Below are 20,637 nucleotides of genomic sequence, written 5' to 3' on the forward strand. Positions count from 1 at the left end.
TCCAGTTCGGCAACTTCTGAATTACACCAAGACGTAAGATCCAGGAGTGTAATATTTTCCTCAAATCATTTTCTTTGGGCACAAAGGTTTAAAGTACTGGAGAGGGAGAGAAATGAAGGAGCATCCTTGCAGACATGAGGCCTGGATTGCAGCGAGCATTCCACATCCCAGGCCAAGAATCTCAGCAGTGGCCTTTTCTTCTAGAAATCTCATCCTTTTTCTTCAGATTGAAGCAATATAGCAGGCAGAGCTCAGGATCCTTAGAGATGTGGAGACGCTCATCTTATCTCAGTCATAAGTGAGATAAGGTAGACAGCTACAGATCTCCATACAAGGCTGCTAGCGTAACTGGAATTAGTGGGATAAATTCGGTATGGACTCGGAGAAGAGCCATGCTCTGCCAGATGAGAGCCAGGAGCTCCACGTGCACTGTGAAGTCACCCTCCTCGATGCACGTTTCTCCCGTAGTTCCTCACATGTTTGAGTAAGACAGGTTTCACTGCATAGGGTATTTGCCTCTAAAAATAGTCTTTGTGCAGTTCACATGGAAGGGGAAAGCAATTACACCTCTGCTATGGGAAAAACAATCGCTCCCTTTCCACGGGCTGACTTCAGAGCCGCTTCCATGATAATTACCATCATTTTTCTGCTGAGGTTCCTGACTTGCAGGTGAAGTGACCTCCCCAGGCCTCTGCAGACCTGGATCCCAAACAGGGCTTAAAATCAGGACGGCCCCACCTCCTGATCTCCAGACAGGGCTCAGGTCATCTCCCTTCCAGCTATGGAAAGTGATTTTCTTTAATCACTAGGTGCTTCAAGTTGAGGCTGGAAATTTGGAGCCCAGAGTGTTAACATATCCCAGAAACCTGACTGCTTGCTTAAATAAAAGGAGTGTCTCAACACAGGGCTTTGACTGTCCAGCTCATAACCAGTCTCAACACCGGTCCACAAACGCTATGCGCCCTGTTGCTCTCAGGCACTCTAATTGATGGATGTAACAAAAGTTATTGAAGCTCTAACCTGAAGATGCACATTCCCTTCTTTTACTTGCAATATTTGATCTAATGAAATGCACAGCCTCTCCTCCCAAACCCTGCTGCTCTGGCCTCTTTAGGCCAAAAAGGTGCAATAATTATAAAACACGAGTTTTTTCTTCTCTGAGTTTGAGTCTGAGCTTATTCTCCCTCCTTTCTGCTTTGAGGAACGCAAATCTCAGCAGAAAGGCTATTTTGATAATGGTAAAGCATGATTCTACCTAGAAAGCAGATGGGCAGGTTCTCCGCGGCTGGAAAGTGTCCTAGTTCCTGCCTTCAGCAGAGCTGTGGCTGCAGTCGGCATCAGCAGAAAAGTAGTCACAGCCAGCATAGGTGAGGCCTGAGTCAGGAGTAGGTCTTGGCTGCACTACTACCCCTCTCTAACAAAGGCTGGAAATTAAAACTAAGCAGCTTCCAGAGGCAGCCAGGTAGGCAGCGGTGCAGGGCCCCACCTGCAGATGAGGCAAGAAAGGAAGTTGCAGGGATGAAGTCACACTATGGGAGAAGAAGACATGGTCTAAAATCCAGGTATCCTGCCAAATGATTATTAATAGAGGAAGTTACACCACAGCTAGAAACAGCTGCTGACATTTGCACCTCAGGAATCCCAACGTGCGGCGGGTGCCAGCTCAGCCTGTTGCAGTGATTGCACCTGCAGTGGGTGCTCTGATAAGAGCTCTGGTAAAATGCTTGAGACAAGACAAAGATAGTCCCAAATCAACCAAACATGATGAAATTCACCTCTGCGTGGGATGCATCGTCTCCACTGGTGAAAGTAATCCTACCATCACAAACGAGGACTGTCTGACTTGCGTACAAACAGCCCTTTGAGCTTTTTGGCGGGGGGAAGAGGTTGTTGTGCTTTTAATAGTAACTGAGCCATTTTCACTCCATAAAGTTTTTACATGGACTGATGCTAAGGGAATTCACTATGGCCCCTTTATTTCGCTGGTAAATTGTAGCATCTTTTCAAATGCTGCTCTGGTATCCAACCAAACCAGTGTCCCAATCCCATTTGGATGTGATAAATCTCATATACTTTTAAAAGTCCCTTTACTTTTCACATGATACATGGAGATAAATTCAGCTTCCTCCTCCGTCAAATTTGAATAGGCAGAAGCTGCATCCTCTGTACCGCAGGAAGTAGCATGCATGCAGAATAATCCATTCTGAAATGAAAGAATGAAAGCTATGGAGATCTTCCATATCAATGAATTAAAAAGCAGCTCCCCATGGGTTGACAGAATCACTGGAAAATCACTTCAGAGAACTCACTGATGAGAAGCAGGCAAGAGAAGTACAGATTAGTCCCCCTATCTTAAACTGCAAATACATCTTTAGAAGCTGGAACAAGAACATCAGCTGACATGAAATGACTCAGTTCCATGGACTGAAGTGGAGCTACCCTGGATTATACCATCCCAAAAACTCAGATTTTAGTGGGGTCTGTGAAGAAGGTATCAACCTGAGAGAATGACCTTTAATCACATTTTTTAAAAATTTTGTTAAGTCACATTAGTCAGAAAGGGGATTAAAATACTTCATATAACAAAAGCAGCCTCTTCACAATGCCTACGTGTAAAACAAGTCTGTGGAGGAAACACACAAATGCAGTTGTGAAAGAATGAGCTCATTACCTACGAGGACTCATTCCCAGAAGGCTGGGCTTTGAAACCATATAAAAGTTCTCAAATCTCCATGCTCCACCAACCACTTGACTTCGTGCATCTACCTGTTGGTCAACTGGGTAAGTTGAAGGATACTGATACTTCTTTTGTTATGTCTGTAATTTTACTGCTTGGTTTAATGTACGTGGACTCTTTACAGAAGTGATTTATTCAATAGCCACCTTTAAATATATAAAAGGTTCCTCCTGCAAAGATGAGAAACTGTGTGCATTGGGGTAGCACAAGCAGTCTTGGGATGACTCTGCAAGTCAAGTTCAGAAGGCTTGTAAATCTGAGGATAGTTAAGTGCTAAATTAGATCCTTTCTGAAGACGAGATTAGATAAAATTATATTGGTTTAAGTATAACCAATTCTGCTTTCAGAGAAGGGGACAGTCTAAATGGCCTCCTAAAGCTCCTCCTTTCTCTGTTTTCTATGATTCTGTGATTTATAACAAGAACATTTTTAAATCTTTGATTTAGTTGAAGAATTATTTTGTCAAAGGCATATTTGTGAGCACCAAGGGCTGCACAGAGCAGAAGGGTGAATATATTCCTGATGTGCTGTAACATTCAGACCAAACATGTCAACAACAATATACTAATTTGGCTAAAGATGTTATCAGGTTGTTATAAAGAAAATAGAAAGTGACACTTGATATCAAGCTGCAGGATCTAGAAGGATGTGGCAGAGAGGAATAACTTTGCTTTGAAAATGTGCTGAGAGGGGCAGGTGACCTGGAGAAGGCAGAACGCTCACCTGATCCACGCTGGTGGTAGTCCTGCATTGAGGGGACATTAGAAAGTCCCTTTCAACCAACTTTTCTATGATTCTAGCTTTTTATCTGTGTCCTTAGATTGTCTTTAGGAAAAAAGCGACACAGGAGACACAGCACCAGCCCAGGCAAGCCTGGTGCCTGCCTTCGGCAATGCACCAAAGAGAGGGAGCTTCATAAATTGTTAGGAAAATTCATTTGGCCTGTTGTACGTTCCTGGCCTTGGGAAAAGAAATCTCACCTGATTGTTCTGATTCATGCTAGCTCCATGGGTTATTAGTGGCCATGGGAATCCATGAGCCAAGGGCAGCATCACCACAGCTAATTCTTTCCATGACAGCTGGGAGGATGGTGCCACAGGTAACCTCCTCAGCCCATTGCCTTATCAGTGAAGTCAGAATGAAACCAGAGCAGGAGGAGCTGGCTTATCACGTTTGCTATAAACTCAATAACGCCAACCGTTTGCTTTGACAGATTACCCCGGGGGCCTTAGCAGCTCAGGTTTTAGAAAAATATAGTGAGAGAATAAGGAGTGAAATGAGGAGGGCAGAAACTAACCTGGACACCAGTTCCCACAGTAGCTGAATGTTTTACACCGGTTTCATTGAGTGATTCATTTAGAAAAGTAACCTCTAAGAGTTTGGAATAACACAAAACATTTTCAAACATTTCTATGCAAAGAAGTTTGGTTTTTCTATTTTAAATTATTTTTCATTCTTTAATTTTCCCTTAATTCCACATAAAAATCTGAAAATTATTCTAAAATGGGCAAAGCCAAATGAAGTACTTCAGTTTTGTCAATGTGAAATACTCTGTTGGACCCAGATCTATATATTTTTCTACCTGTTGCTATGCCAAATGTTTTTAAATGCTTGCCTTCAGCAGTCATTATTTTTTGTTATTATCTTGACTTTCTGAAACGGCTATCAAACCAGCAGAGCTGTTATTTGCCAGCTCCTCTCATCAATTCTCTAGGAAAGAAATGAAAGGGAGTTAACACACTGGGAAGAGCTAAGCAACAGGAGGAAGAGCTCTGAAGTGCAAATCAGCTCCCAGTTCAAAGGAGAGACTCTGCCTTAGTGAGACCTGACAGGGCTGTCCCACGTCGCAGAACAGAAACGAGGAACGAGATAAGGCCAGGTGAGAGCAGGAACTGAAAGACAGGATGAAAAAGAAAGAAATAAATCATAATTCTTTCCATGCCAATCTGCTATGGAAAATTAAGGGCAAGCTAACTTGCAGATGATTCATGTTTCTTAGGCATTGTTTCGCCCTTCTCCCAACCCAGTTTGTTTAGCAGATGCAATAACGCTCTGATGTTTCTTTCAGATTATCTTGTTTCGTGCAAAGATGTCTGCACATCAAATGCAATGCAAACAGCCAACAACCCTCCCACCTGGCTTGAGTAAAATTACTTCAAAGCAAAGCCAAGAGCCTGTGCCATGCGCTGAGCCGGTACCATGTCCTCCACAGCAGCAACCTGAAGTCCAAATCCCAGTGCCATGCCCTGATCCAGTCCCCGTAGTAGTGGTACCGTGCCCAGAAAAAGCAGCACCGTTGGTGGAACCAGGCCAAGGAGAAACACCAATTGTCATGATACCACAGTGTCCACCACAGGAACAGCAGGAGAAACAGCAATGCAAGCTACCACCAACTTTCCCTCCGGTATCATGCCCTGAGCCTGTCCCATGCCCTCAGGAGAAACTACCATGTAAAGAGCTGCCGGAGCCAATCCCTGTTCCCTGCCCCGAACCAACTCCGTGTCCCCAGGAGAAGCAGGAGTGCAAGGAGATCCCTGTGCCAGTCCCTGTTCCCTGCCCTGAACCAACTCCGTGTCCCCAGGAGAAGCAGGAGTGCAAGGAGATCCCCGTGCCAGTCCCTGTTCCCTGCCCTGAACCAACTCCGTGTCCCCAGGAGAAGCAGGAGTGCAAGGAGATCCCCGTGCCAGTCCCTGTTCCCTGCCCTGAACCTACACCATGTCCCCAGGAGAAGCAGGAAGGCAAGGAGATCCCCGTGCCGGTCCCTGTTCCCTGCTCCGAGCTGGAGCACTGCTCTCTCTCAGAGAAGTGTCCACCCATCGAACAGCAACAAGTGAAGCAGCCCGTCCAGTGGCCACCGACGCAGAAGTAACGTGCAGATAACAAGGAAAGCCTTGAAGAAGCAGAATACCAGCCCAGATCTCCTCTGCCCCTGCTCCTCTGCAATTAGCAGTCATTTGCCATTGTCCTTTTATTCTCAGCAGAATTTAGCACAGCTTCCACCTCCACCCCCCCCATACTAATGCCAACATTATCCCATATTAACAACTGTATACTAATTGACACGTCAAGACTGTCAATGGATAATACAGCTCCAAGGGGTGTGGGTGGGCATGGATGTTTAACCTCCTAGTAGCCTGAGTCTCTACCGTCTCCCAATTGCCCCGCTGGTTCTCACAGACCAGGAGAGAGACCGAGAGTATGATGGCAGGCTGTAGCCAGGGCTTGAGAAGCCCCTACTCAAACCTAACCTGAACGCAGAGACCCCAAGCTCGCTGTACAGCCTTGCATGCTGCCTCCTGCTTTTCACGCTTCCCTCCCCAGCTCCCTGTACACGCATGTCATCTCCTGCCTTGCCTTTAGGGTTTTTGCCTATTAATAGCAGGATTTAGGGTTTGTGCAGAACCTACTAGTAACAGTTCTGGTCCATGGCAACAAGACTTCCTAGAATCATGAATCCATAGTGCTAAATATTTTAGGCAATACAAAATCCATTGGGCTAGAGGAAATAAAAAGATTTTTACTGCAGATCCATCAGCTCTTAGTTATCTCTTTAGCTGAATTGGAAGCTATTGGCACTTAGCACTTTCCTCAGAGAGCTCACCTCACATTCTCTAGGATCTACAAAGAGCAGCACAAGCCGAGAATATTTATGGAAAAGACATAGGTAATTAAATCCATCCCAGACATATTTTGAAATAAATTAACCTCAGATGTGGCTTCCATCTATTAGACAGACTAAAGGAGGAGGTACCCAGTGCTATCTGAATTACACTCTGGAACATGTTTCACCACACAGTGTTGCTGCATATGCGTTTGGTACTTATCTCTAATTATTTTAGGCTGATATTGTATCCAAGATTTATTTCACTGTGAAAAAGCAACAATAAAAATGACGTTGAATACTGAGTTCTCGAGACTTTTAATAGCTTCTGCTCATGAAGAAAGATGAAAAGGAGTCTAGGCTTGCAACTTGCAACATACAGTCACTTCTTAGGCTCAAAGCCAGGTGAAGTAGGAGTCAGAAACGCAAGTGCCTCAGCTCATGTCGAGCTGTCCTAATGGTCAAAAATATACCAAAACATATGCAGCCACTTGCTACGACCTTCGGCGTACATAGGGCATAGGCATGTATATAAGGCTGGTTGCAAGCACAAGCAAACAAGTTTTTCCCCACACAGCAAATGAGCCAGAAGCGATGCAATCTCATGAGCATGGCCCTGAACACGTCAGATGGATGTTAGACAGCTCCAACATCATTGTCTGATCACAGCATCACACTCAGCCCATGGCTTCTGCCATCTGCAAGACACCACTATCATATCACTCAATAACACTTGTAGTTATGATAGTTTTCCTCCTCTACTATATAGAGGAGTGGAAAAAAAAAATCAGTATTTCCTGCTGCAAAACAGAAACATTCTCATTCCCATTTCTGATTGTTTTAAAACCAAAATTACTTATTCTGAGCAAGTGAAAACTTCCAATTTTGCTCAGGTTCAAAAACTTTCAAAAAACATTTTTCTGTCAGCAGTTATAGTACAGCTAGGACTCACAATTAATTGTTTTGAATAGATCCACAAGAATTTACTTCAGAATATTACACCTTGTAGAAAACTTTGTTTCATCAATTTGTTCCAGTTCAGAATGAAAACAACTTGCAACATTTTATAATCCTTGGGTAAATATTCAAGGCCTGAGAACGTAATTCCCTGAATGGCCACACACCCAAAGATTGCTGGTTGTCCAAAAAGTGAAATAACATCATGCCAATGCAAAATAAAGTAATCCCAAGAGACTGCACAATATATAGCTGGAGGCCAAGCCTCAATCTTGCGTGCCAAGCTAAGCCCTGACATGGAAAGCACATCAGCCCCAAGCCAGCACGCGAGTTTGGACACCTGGGCAATAGTATTGCCCCAAAGCACCCTGAACTTAGATGGTCTTTCTACAAACTGGACCATTTTGTGTCCCCTTTTTTGTATTTGTAGTCTGCTTGGTCATCACTATTGATAGGCAGTTCAGGTTTGTAGATCATTTTCAAAACTGAAAGCCTTTTTTAAGAAGTGCCTATCTGAAATAAAAATATGGATAAATAATTTGATAGGAAAAATCTAGAAAGGGAATATTCATGGGTACCTTTGTATATGTATATTTAAAGGCAATTCCTGGGCTATTACAAGAAGCAGAAAAGAATGAATGACACTAATAAAGTGAAAAAATATCAAGAAACAGGTAATGCAGTTAATTATAATTTTATTGTAGCACCCCCTGAGGTAAAGATCAGAAGAAAATGGCCTCTGATTTTTCTATAGTTGAAGACGAATAAATCTTAGCTAATGAATTGCATCTCTTTGTAAAGTAATTTCTGCTTGCAAATAAAGCCAGTGCCCTGCAAATTTCTAGCTAGTCTGGCAGAGTTAGCACAGAGAAGGAGAGCTTGCAAGGAAGCGATTGCATCTTCCCGGGCACTTTTGTGGCTGTTGATGTTAGCACTACTTCTGCTTTGGGCATTGCTCCTGCTGCTGCTGCGGGATACTTTTCACGGGACATTTGGCTTGTCCTTTTGGGGGCTGGCATTGCTCCACACACTTCGGAAGACTTTTTTCCTGGCATTGCGGAGGTATGTGCTGCTGCTGTTTCTGCTGGTGGGAAGACATCTTTGCTAAATCTGGAAGGAAATAAGGTGCCATTTCAGTTAATTTTAGCCCTACACAGCTCTCCTTTCTGGATCTTATAGTTTCAGCCTGTTATTTAGCCTTGACTTCACAACCAAGAGGCTTTAAAAGTTAATTCTACCAGTGCAGGCATAAAAAAACCTCAGAAATCCCTTGCGATGCTGCTGTTCAGATCAAATCTCTGCTGGTGACTCCAGTTTGCTGTAGCTTCACTGTGGTGTGTTTCTGGGCTCCCATCGTGTTTCCCCATATCCCAGTTAACCCGAGGAGCTCAGCCCTGTGCTGCGGCCTCCAAGCATGACTGTATATAACCCTAAAGGAGTATGAGGCAAGCACTGTCCTAACAAGGTTGTGATCCAAAAAGGTAAAACTTTACATAAGGGATAGGGGGAGAGAGAAAAAAAATGAGAGAGATTTTTCCTTCTTTTCCTCTGTTCCTCTGGTTTCTGAACATTTAAACTTTGACAAACTAAGAAGCAATAAAAATACTAGCAAAAGAAAACAGAATAATCTTAGTGCATTTACAATCAATAGAAAATATTGAAAATTGGTGCAAGAGGAGCAGAAAGCCAGTGATATTTCAGTCTTGCAAATGTTTTTGAAAGAAGAACAAGCTTGATAACAATCCCTTCATTGCAAGCCTCAGAGCAGGACTGTGTCTCCTACTTGAGCACATGTGAACTGCCCCACTAGAAATGATGCTACAGTTTTGCACAAAGAAGCGATACTCAGAGCCTGGGCATCCAGGAGATCATGGTGAAAGGCCTACGGGTGCTCTATGGATGCAAAACAAAATATCAGTGGATATCATCCTTTGCTACTCAGCACGCAACACTTGATGGTTATCCACAAAGGTTCATATCAGTCGCTGAAAAATTGTGAGGGCTGACAAAGGTTTGCTGGTCCAAAGAGCCAGCAAGCCACTGTGTCCAGAGCCTCAGAAAAACTCAAAATAACACAAATGAAAACCAAAATAAACTTAGGTCAGCTCTATGGAGGGTGCTAGGAACCCCATAGCAAGGAAAAAGGGCTGGAATTGCTACTAGAGAAATGAAATAAAGAAAAATCATCCCATCTCCTGAAAACAGAGCCCCCCCTAAGCCCCCATCTGGATAGCTGAATCAGCATAGAGAAACTCACCTAGCGTCTCTTGCTGTTAGAAAAAGGGAAGAAGCAGCCACCTGGATTAGAGAACCTCCTGAATGGAAGGCTTTTATACCCTTTCTGAAGTCTGCTCCAGCAGCTGATGACAACAGATTAACTTGATGACCAGAATCTTTCACAACCAGAACTTGCCCCACAAACACCTCCTTAGACCTGGATTTAAGTCACGGTCTGTCAGAGATGCTTCTGCTTTCAGGTGTGGGGGACTTGTTGATTTTAATGGGAGGCACACCCATTCTGGCAATAACTGGCTAATTCATTAATAATTCATACTGTCCTGACTGTAGGCAAAGATCCCACAACTGAACTCAGACTTCAGAGTCTGCTCTGATCCATTCAGGTGTCAGTAAAGCCTGTTTGTGTAAACTTGAGGTGTTTCCTGACAGGCTTTAATCCTTCTCCATCTTCCTTCCCCAAAGAGGGAACTGAAACATTTTATATTACCAATAAAATAGAAAGCTGCCCCCTTATTTTCATCAGGGTTTTCCTTGCCCTTTCTTTTAATTTCTCACTAAAGGAACTAAAACTTTCTATTTTCAAACATTGGGCTTGGCTTACTGAATTTGTGGCAGGATTTCTTTTTTCACAGGTGAATCCATGTTTCAGAAAAATTCCAATTGCTTTGAAGTTTTTCCAAGGCAGGAACAGGGAAAAATGTTTCAACCAAAGCATTACCTCTAGCTCTAATGGAAAAGGTAGCTACAAGCCTTCCCAGAGTCTTCCTCAATGCCATGCCCTGTGGGGCTGCGTTTGGCCCTGTGAACTACAGCCCGTTCTCCATTACAACCCCATGATCTGCTGAGAGACCACAGATGCGACTTCTGGTGAGTACAGGCGAGCAGAAGGTGCTAATGGAAAGAAACAAATCATCCAAAATCTCCACACACCCTGCCCTTGTTTGACTTACCAGGGGTCTTAATGACCCCAAGATTAACGAGGACCAGGCTTAATTGATTTGTTGTAGAGAGGCAGACCTTACCAATGCCCCCAAATTAACCACAGGTGTGTAGGACAGCAACACATCAGGGCTTTTGCAACATGCTCTCCTGTAGCAGGGACACGTGATGAGCACAAGGCAGCCAGCTGCCTCTGCTGCTTCCTCTGTGGCTTTTAGAGCTTCCCGTTCCTGTCTATCATTACTGCGTTTGGTGCCATGCTTGCAGCACAGAGGGAGAGAAGAGAGGAAATTTTAAGTGACTAACATGGCTGATAGAGCTGGATGAAGAGGCCTTGAAGTCAGTCATGGATGACTCATCTACAAGATGGACCTCATTAGTAGCAGCACATGACCTCCTGACTAAGACTTTTTCCACACCTGAAGGTGAGCACTGATGCTGAGCACATGGCAGTAGCAAGCAGTTATTAGATACGTTATGGATGGCAGGATTCACTGATGAACCCCTGAAGGTTTGGGTTCACCGGTACGAATTAGAGATGGATGTTCCCAAACTTCCTCTCTTTTCTTTGCTGTTAAACAGTTGTGCGTTTACCCCTGTTTTGTCTATCTGAACTGCAATACATGTTCAAGTGCAAAATTTCTTTGCCTGACTCAGACACACCGAACACCTTTGCCTACCATTATTCATGCTTGATGCTGTCACCTTTCAGTGTTGACAGCAATAACACAAAAAGGAATCTACTTTCTACACTTGTACACAAGGTTTCATTGCAGGCTGATTTGGTAACACTATTTACACACACCTAAATATAACTCTTTTCTCTTCTAGATTAATTGCCCTCCACCCTTGCCATAATGACATAGTAGGTGGATAGCAATTCTCTGCATCCCAGACATGGAAATTGTGTGGCCCTCCCGGAGACAGGCGTGAGCAAGTCACTGGCACAGCACGAAGACAATGGGAGCATTATCTCTGCAATGCAGCACCTAACAGGGAACAATGTGCCTCCAGACAATGGGCTTCCTTCAGGTTCAGAATTATGACTCCAAATAAAGAGATGTACGTGCAAGTGAATTAAAATATTATTGCACCAAGCAAACATTAATGAACCCAAAATGCCAATTACTCTATCAATCATAGAGGTGATATCTCCTCATTACAGATGGGGAACAGATAGACAGCAAGACTGAGATTTGTCCAAAGCCATACAAAGTGTTGGCAGCAAACCTAGGGACAAAACTGCAGTCTTGCAGGGCTTGCACTTGCTCCTGGACCACACAAAGATTCATCCCTTGAAGCCAAACCCCTTACTTTCTGTTTCTAGATAGTGAGGATTATGGGAAGAAAGAGATCATCAAAAATACCGTTTGGCCTCCATCTGATTTTTTTTTTTTTAAGAAATCATTAAAAACCCAGTAAGAATGTTTCAATATTTTCTCATTTGGATTTGGGGTTTTCTTCCACTTAAATTTACCTTTTAATTAATAACCTGATAATTAATTTTCTATCTTTGTTTTCCAGTAGGACAAAACTCATTTTCTACTATCTGTCAAAAAATATTGCCCATTTTTTGTTTACAGTGTTAGAAAACTGCTCCACGCTTTGGTCTCTGTGTTTATAGGCATGAGACCTTCACAAGCATACCAGCTTTTTAAAAGGAAAACTAAAGAAAGATGATCTTGGATCTGAAGACATGGGAATAAGGAGATGAATAAAAGACAAGAGGACAGATAATCCCATCGATGGTCAATTTTTATTGCTACACATACACATTAAAAGAGAAGATGAGAATTAAAGAATAAAATGGGAGAAATCTTCCAACACCAAACTGCTGACAGCTCAGCCGTGACAGAACATCTCCCTAAAATGCTCAGCAGTATAATCTTGGCCAATTGCAGTTACCAAGGAAAAGAGGTGCCGAGAAAGTAGTAGAAGTAGCAGCATAGGAAGCAAAGGCTGGAAACGTTCAGAGAAACATTTTCTAAGGCAAAGAGGGCAAGGGGTAAGCAGGTCAGGAGAGGTCTTGATACATTGCTGGTGGGTCTGTAACCTGCTTTGCACTGCACGGTTGCTCGTGCACCCATGGACATTGCAATGCAAGGCCCACACACCCGGGTGATCAGCAGGGACGAGAGCAGGTGGTAGCACATGGCTCCAGGCACACTGTCTCGCACTTATCCACGCACTTGGTGGCACACGCCTCCACGCACTGGGCTGGGCAGGGCTCCACGCACTTGGTGCAGCACTGGGTGACGCATGGCTCCACGCATTGGGTGGTACAGCACGGGGTTGCGCAGGGCTTCACGCAGACATCCACGCACTTGGGGGGGCAGACCTCCACGCACTGCGTGGCACAGGGCTCCGCGCACAACGTGCTGCAGGGCTCCACGCACTGGGTGGTGCAGCAGCTTGTGGTGCGCTGGGTGGCGCAGGGCTCGGAGCAGACCTCCACACGCTGCGTGGAGCAGGGCTTCACACAGACGCTGCCGCAGGAATCCACGCACACCGTGCTGCAGGGCTCCACGCCCTGTGGGCACTTCACGCAGGTGGGAGGAGGCAGGCAGGGCTGTTTGCACTGCTCGTAGCAGGACATCTCGCTGGGGCACTGGCAAAGCTGAAGGCAAAGATAAGAAAAGGGACACAAAATGAAGATGCTCCTCATTTATCCCTGAGTCACAATTCACAGCATAGCTTTTAAAGTATACATAGCAATTAGCTACTGGACTGAGAAAAGGCCTACTAGAAAAATAGGCGTGTGTGGATTGTTTCCGGATTTAGATATGTACAAACTAACACAGACCGATTACTCCTTCCTTTCCTGGGAACCAGCAAGTATCACTGTTAGGAAGACGAGAGCCATAAACCTTGAATTTCATAGAAATGTATTCAGTTAAACTTGGTAGAAGCCTTGACATGAGAATCGTTTGTTTCCTTATTTTCTTAATTAAACCAGCAGGAGTTCCACAGCCTATCTTTTCTTCATCCTTTTTAAGTTCCCCATGAACACCATGGAGATCATCCCCATCTGTGTAGACATTGACCTGCTAATCCCAGAAGCTAAAGCCCAGAGACCGCAAATTCAGACACTCTTCCAAATCCTCCAGCTTTGTATCATGGTACATCACTGGAGGTGCATTAAAATTAATAGGCTTATCCTTTCATGAGGGAAGGCTTGGCCCAGGGGTTGCAGCTCCTGTTTCCAATTCATTTCCTCATCTTGACTTCTCCCATATGTCTCCTACAATTTTGCCTTTAGGTCTCCTGCAGCTTCCCTCTTCCGGACCATGCTTATTCCCACCCATCTCTTCTGAAGTCCCAAGCCTTACTTTGCAACATCCAGTAATTTTTTTAATTTCTGAACTTAATGAGGTTTAAAAAAATTAATGAAGACAAAGTATGAAGGAGAGTGAAAGACAGTCAGCTTCTGCAGCAGTGACAGGACATTTGCAAGTTACTGAAGGAAGAAATAACTCTACATAAGAGTCGAATACCCTCTCCCCCATCCTAGGATAAATCCTGGGCCAAAGAGCAACACCTGAAGCAAAACTCTTCTGCAATCAGTAATATATTCTTTTGACCAGAACAACCAAGTAGCACAGCCATCACATCATTTCGTGATAAATCCAAGAAAGGCTTACCAGTTCACTAATGCAGATGAGTGAGGAAGAAGTCCAATGAACTGGTGTGAGCGTCAAAATGCCAACCTTTTTATATGGTTTGCGTGGCGTTACCTCCGGAAACGAGGGAGCCCAGGGGTATGGACACCTGACCATTAGCATCCTGAACAGGCTCCACCTTTACATGCATTACATATTTGTTTACATCCTATATTGTGATGGAAACCTTCTTCCAGGAAAATCATGTGATCCTCAGTAAATTCTGTTTCCACCTAATACCCAAGTCATGCAATTCCCAATTGGAAAGATACGGTAATTAAAAAGAATCAGGTACTGGATTAATTGCTTTTTTAAAAAGATTTAATATGCTCAGATATTTTCATCTCCTTATTTCTGTAAATGTCTGAATGATACCTTAGGTTTTTCCAAAGCAGTTGGAATCAGTGACTATTATTAGGGCACGTGGACAATTGATATGATTTTCCATGAGAAATATTATGTCCTCAATCTCATGGTAAGAGAGACCTAATCCTACAGTGGGCCATCAGTGCTTTGACAGACTGTTTCTGGTTCTCCAGTACCTTTCTAACTATTAAAAACACCCAGCCCATTCCTCTCCAAGCTATTGGTTTATTGACAAAGTTCACATTTGGCAATGACAAGCTGGAGACAACTCCAGTTCCTGGAAGACCTCTTTAAGCCATTCAGTGCAAAGGAACGGGACATGCATTTTAAAGACTTTTCCTTCATTGCCAGAGCAGTGTAAAGGGCCTCAGTTTAAGTGAGTATTAGGCCCAGAACTCCATATTAACATATTAAAGCCTTTTCCTGATCACAGTATTTCACTCAGCTCCACAGCCCAGAAAATCTTCACTTCTCTGAGATGTTCCAATCATGGAGGTGGAATGCAATTATTTGGCTTTGTCTGGATGTGTTTTGTCATTCTTGCCAAGTCCTCCAATTAAATCATTTACACAAACACTAAATGGGCAAAAAAAAAAAAATCCCATTCAGCACGAGTACTACTTCCTGTTTACACAGGAAACCAGGAGTCCTGCTAGAGAATGACAGGCATGGGAACAGATTCGTTTCTAGTGTTTTCATGGGGAAACTGAAATTCCAAAACCCATGCAAGCTGAGGAATTTGTACTGCTTTTAACGTCCTCACAGTTCACGCTTTCTGCTCCTCTTCCTTTGCTGCATAGGGACACAAAGGTTGCTTTTTCTGCAGCTCCGTTTCATGCCGTGACCAGATACAGCATTGCAGGAGTGAGCCCTTTCCCTGCCCCCAAATTCAGAGATCGGCAGATGATGCAAAAAAGCAACCAAGCATAAGCAAGGCCTGACCCACGGTGCCACCCTCAAGCTGCTCCATCATCCCTTGGCCTCACTTAGTAGAACAGGCAAGTGAGCATAGGCTCGATGCATGGTGTGCGATGTCTCCCCCAAACTCATGCATCTGCACTGGCAGCTTTTATACACAGCAGGACGAAATAGGCTCTTGCACAGCATAGTTTGCTTGTGTTAGCATGAGGAAGCGCACAACCACAACCTCATCAAATAGATCCCCACAGATTATCAAATGAATGAGCTCAGATATAGACGTGTTCTCCTCCTTGAACTGCCCTGCTGCACGATGCTGAGAAAGCAATCGCCCGTCAGCACCTCCAGATCCTCTTGCAGCAGCTGCCTCTCCTCCTTATCTTGCTCAGGAGTTTTTCTTGGCCTGGTGTTTGCACAGTTCATGCTTTCCTGGGGCTCTCGACTCTTCTCCAAAACCAGTGCCAAGGACTGGTCCCACAACTCCCTTTCTATAGTGGGTTATTGTGTATCCTATTGTTATATTTCAATAAGCAAGAAATTGTAACGACTTACAAGAAAATTGGGCTTTTTAGGAGACAGAAACTGATCTGCATTTGTAATATGTAGAAACATCAGACAGAACTGGATTATTATTCTTAATTGACCCTTATTTGTGGATCTCTATTATATTTATGAGCAATTTGGCCATTTGATTAATCCCATTAAGCTCAACGACTCAGAGCTCCACAGCAGCATCTTTTCATGCCCATCCTCCTTTGGCCAAAGGGCTGGAAAGAAGCAGTATTCCAAATCTGCTACTTTTAAGATCCATTTAATTAAATAGCAAAGAATAAGCTCTCTTGCAGAAGCAGAGGCTGGTGCGTCAGGCAACGCGTTGATGAAAAGAGCAGACAATAGACCAGAAAAAAAGTGTTTCCTGGAGCACGGGTGGGGAGAGACTGAAACCTCCCCTACCCCAACATCTGGCTGGCACTACCCAAGAGGAGCCCCTCAAATGCAGTACTCTGAGGATTAAAAGAATATTTCTGAAGAATGCAGTAAAAAGAGTGTAGCCAACACTTTCAACTCCCAATAATCCAAGAGAGACTTCTTATTTCATCACCAAAAGTTATCAAAGATGCAGGTGTGTCAAGATTGGAGCCAGGAAACCCTTTGAGCAGGTGCTGTTTGAGGCTGTTCATCTGGATTTCTGCGAGAAAGAGAGATCTAGTTCATAAACTGCTGAACACTTTGCTTTAAAAGTATGATGCCTGTGGATATATCCTTTGGTTTACCTAAAAGGCTAGTAAGAAAGCTTTCTTCCTCTGTGGCATCTAGCACTGGCCAGCATGAGGAATTTCATACTAGACCCTGTATTGGGAGAATTCTTGCATTTCGACTGAATGTGCACCATCCCATATAATACACCACCCCCAATTTGTGGAGAAAAGCTTTTTCATAGAAATCAAGGATTCTCCCCATAATTTCAGAATGGCAAGGCCTTCCCAGCCCACTCGCCTCCATTCTGTTACAGTAAATCTGAAAGTCTGGGGCTTCCTTATATCTGACTTTCCCATCAGATACCATGCACCAAGGCCAGCTTCCAGGGCAGGCCATGTCTCCAGCCTCCTGGGCTGCCTGTCCATATCTGACTTCAGAAATCCTTGCATACCTCGGATGTCAGGAGTCTGAGTGCAGAATGTAATTAGCCTCACATGAAAACATGTGGCTTGTCTCGTCCATGCCCCAGGGACAATTTGATCAAGTAATTAAATCATTACTTCTGGGACTGAGAGGAACCCCATTGCGGTGCTATCCACCTCTTTTCCTGTTTATGCAGGAAGATGAGTGTCCTACAAAGAATGATAAGTGAGCATCTGAATGCAATTACATCTGAAAAAGAGGAACTAGCTGTGGCTACAGTAAAAAAGTCATATATTTTAATTTTTTTGCCTTCTGACAGTAGTAGATATTTGCTCTGATTTCCTGATGCTTAAGAGTGGGAATCTGGTTTTCCACATTACCAGACAAACTAATGCCCTGATCCTTAAAGAATGCTTTTTAGACCTCGGCACATATTATGCAATAGAGCAAGAACAGTGGGCTTATTGACTTTTGTTCATCCTGAACTGCAATTTTCTTCAAAAGTATTATAGCAACTTGACAGGTAGTGTGTAAACGTTCGGGAGTCAGGGAGAAAGGGTCTCTGTTCCTTTTCCTGCGGCACAACCTCATGATGCCCACCCGGAAATGAAGTGTCTGTTCCCTGCTAATGGTCTCAGCCTTTTAAAATCTGAATTTCCTAGTTCATATGAAGGTTTAAAGACAATGCAAGAACCATGCCATTGGAGAGATACTGTAGAGGAATAATTTAAGGGGAAATGTCATTTTTTCCACTTACAGTTTTTTATTTCCCAGAAGATTGCTCTGTTTGATTTGGGAGCAGCAGCAGCGAAAACTTTTGCTTACACAGAGTCCTTTAGTGAGCTTTAAAGGAGTCTTGGAGTCAGGTCAGACCTCCACAGAGAGGCGATTAGGAAGCCTTAATTGGTTTGGTAGCTCTACTGTGTAGCATTTGTGCTTAGATAACGCCTAGAGCTCTCAGCTGGGACCAAGTGTGCATTGTGGCGAGCGCTGTGCAACCAACAGCAGGAGCCAGGCTCTGCCACAAACTGTTCGGGGACGAGGAAGGGAAACGGAAGAGCTGCCCGGGCCAAGTAATGTGCACGAGGCCAGCTGGCAGCTCGGCTCTCCTGAATCCGCGCGCACTGCGGCGTCCATAAGGTATGGTTTACAATGTCCCATTAGTGGTCAAACTCCTCTACCAGAAAAAGTGAGATGGTGCTAACTGCAGGTTAGTCACAAGCCTGGTGTCCTGCTACATCTTCTAAGAACAGGCCAGTGGGTCCCTGCAAATGGAGCTGTGCCCATATCTGTGGACTGACTTCCTCCACAGTCTTCCTGCCTTATTCTTCCTCCTTTCAGCAGCTGTTGCCAAGTCTGATCCCACTCTTGTATCCTGCGCTGTCTCTGCTATGGAAACCTGCAGAGTGCTGTGCTTGGTAGGGGTAACAGCGTGACTTTACGTCCCAGAGGCTATTGCTCACTCTTCGGAAAGCAATTTGCAAACAAATTCAGTGCTGATGGGGGAAGTGCTTGGCTCCTGTCTGCAAGTTTTCATGGAGGGCCCCCAAAATTGTCTGGGACACCCTGCAAGTAGTAATAAAATTTCTGCAGAATTCAGCAGTGAATGAATTTATGTCAATCTCCCTGACTGACGAGACTCGCCCCATCACCACCAGAGACAAGGAAACAAAAGCTGGCTGCAAATGCTGAGATAGGGACCTCTTACGCATGGGTGACAAAGTCACAAGGGACAAAGCATTCTTCCAGACCTGCTCATCTTCCTCTCGCTAGTGGCTTATTTACCCATTGCTTGTAATGGAACATCTTGTCTCTGCCTGTGGGACAGAGCCTGAGAAAAGGCTGCACGCAAATGCCAGTGGCCCTGAGCATCTCTGGCTTCAGAGAAGCAATTCAGCAAATGGTTGGATTTTTCAATGTCTTCAAAACCATGGGAGAACAGTGCTTCCTCTTGACGTACAACGTATGCTTTCCCAGGAATCACCCACTGTATTGCAGATGTGTCCCGGGCCCCTGGCTAACATAGTCTTAGTCCTTCTCACACATTCCAGCAGTTGCTGCCACTCTAAAGAGATCAGTCTTTAAGGAAGAAATTAAAGGGAGAAAGTGCAAGCCTGTGGGAGTGGAAAAGTGAAGGAAACTCATGCAGAGAATTGATACCAAGATCAATAGCTTTTATTACTTCACATCTACTGGAAAATAAAAAGATGGAAAGAAAAAACAAATGGAGAAATTCCTCCATCCACATCAGTGCAGAGCAGAAGAATTACAGGATCGCTCTCCCAGGCATATACAATATTCCTGGGGGTGCAAAGTCAATTAGTTACGTGTTACAAGAAAGGCATTGTGCTTTAAAGAAATATAGCAGAAGTTATATAAAAATGTAAGAAAAAATACAGGAAGATTTCCCCTCTCCTAGGACAAGAAGGGAACTAGGAAGCAAAGACAAGAGGAAGAGTTAATTAGGACAGGGAGTCTGCAAATCATTTTCATCTGATCCTTGCATGTGTGCAGCGGCTCAAGGAGCCATGCATTTACGACGGCAGACATCTGCACAGCTGATGGCATAGACATGGGCACAGGCAGGGGTGCATGCATCCACACACTGGGAGGTGGCCTGCGTCACGCTGGCTGTGCCGCAGGAATCCACACACTTGGTAGCAGCCTGAACACCCCTGCAGCAGGGGTCCACACACTTGTTGGTGTGTTCAGTCACCTCCCCGCAGCACGGATCGGCACACGTAGTGGTGCACATGGTGGCTTTGCCACAGCATGGATCCACACATTTGGTGGTGCATTTGGTCACAGCTACACAGCATGGATCCACACACGTGGTGGTACATTTGGTGACTTCCTCACAGCATGGATCCACACATGTGGTAGAACACTTGGTCACTTTGCTACAGCATGGGTCCACACACTTGGTTACGCACTTGGTCACAGCTCCACAGCATGGATCCACGCATCTGGTGGTGCACTTGCTGATTTCCTCACAGCATGGATCCACGCATGTGGTGGTACATTTGGTGACTTCCTCACAGCACGGATCCACAAATATGGTGGCACACTTGGTCAGTTTGCTACAGCAAGGGTCCATGCATGTGGAAACACATTTGGTCACTTCTCTACAGCATGGATCCACACACTCGGTGGTGCATTTGCTCACCTCCTCACAGCATGGGTCCACACACGTAGTGGTACACTTGGTGGCTTTGCCACAGCATGGATCCACACATTTGGTGGTGCATTTGGTCACCTCTCCACAGCACGGATTCACGCACTTGGTGGTGCATTTGGTCACTTCTCCATAGCACGGATCTATGTATTTGGTGGTGCACTTCGTTACTCCGCCACAGCACGGATCCACACAGGTGGTGGTGTACCGAGGGCCCACAGAGCTGCACGGGTCCACACACCTGGCAGACTGTGTCAGGCCAACATTACCACACAGGTCCACATACTTGGTGGCAGCCTGAGTAACTCCACTGTAGCAACAGGGATCCATGCATTGAGTTAAGTGCTGAACGTTATAGACAGTGCCACAGGATTCCACACATTTTTGCTGGGGAAAACTCCTCAGCCAGAAGACAGCAGAGGGA

At 44.6% G+C, this 20,637-nt stretch overlaps 3 protein-coding genes across 3 annotated transcripts; 1 reads left to right on the forward strand and 2 right to left on the reverse strand.

Moving 5' to 3' along the window:
• Positions 1-2,595: 2,595 nt before the first annotated feature.
• On the forward strand, positions 2,596-6,620 carry LOC104144184 (keratinocyte proline-rich protein). The gene is made up of 2 exons (XM_009675016.2): positions 2,596-2,781; positions 4,806-6,620. Exon 2 carries the CDS (start codon positions 4,827-4,829, stop codon positions 5,604-5,606), a length of 780 nt encoding a protein of 259 aa, XP_009673311.2. The 5' UTR covers positions 2,596-2,781; positions 4,806-4,826; the 3' UTR covers positions 5,607-6,620.
• A 5,704-nt stretch (positions 6,621-12,324) lies between these two features.
• Positions 12,325-14,213, reverse strand: LOC104144183 (proline-rich protein 9). Its single transcript, XM_009675015.2, has 2 exons — positions 14,114-14,213; positions 12,325-13,089 (listed from the first exon to the last, which is right to left on the reverse strand). Exon 2 carries the CDS (start codon positions 13,066-13,068, stop codon positions 12,595-12,597), a length of 474 nt encoding a protein of 157 aa, XP_009673310.2. The 5' UTR covers positions 13,069-13,089; positions 14,114-14,213; the 3' UTR covers positions 12,325-12,594.
• A 5,343-nt stretch (positions 14,214-19,556) lies between these two features.
• LOC104144182 (keratin-associated protein 4-4-like) lies at positions 19,557-20,543 on the reverse strand. The gene has a single exon (XM_009675014.2). It carries the CDS (start codon positions 20,541-20,543, stop codon positions 19,557-19,559), a length of 987 nt encoding a protein of 328 aa, XP_009673309.2.
• Between the last annotated feature and the right edge of the window lie 94 nt (positions 20,544-20,637).

Source organism: Struthio camelus, chromosome 30 (genome assembly GCF_040807025.1).
Source record: "Struthio camelus isolate bStrCam1 chromosome 30, bStrCam1.hap1, whole genome shotgun sequence".
In the NCBI taxonomy this organism is placed as follows: Eukaryota; Metazoa; Chordata; class Aves; order Struthioniformes; family Struthionidae; genus Struthio; species Struthio camelus.

Bases quoted from the DNA above. Each gene is read 5' to 3' on its own strand.
- LOC104144184 (XM_009675016.2), top strand. From the start codon at position 4,827: ATGTCTGCACATCAAATGCAATGCAAACAGCCAACAACCCTCCCACCT.
- LOC104144183 (XM_009675015.2), bottom strand. From the start codon at position 13,068: ATGTCCTGCTACGAGCAGTGCAAACAGCCCTGCCTGCCTCCTCCCACC.
- LOC104144182 (XM_009675014.2), bottom strand. From the start codon at position 20,543: ATGGATCCCTGTTGCTACAGTGGAGTTACTCAGGCTGCCACCAAGTAT.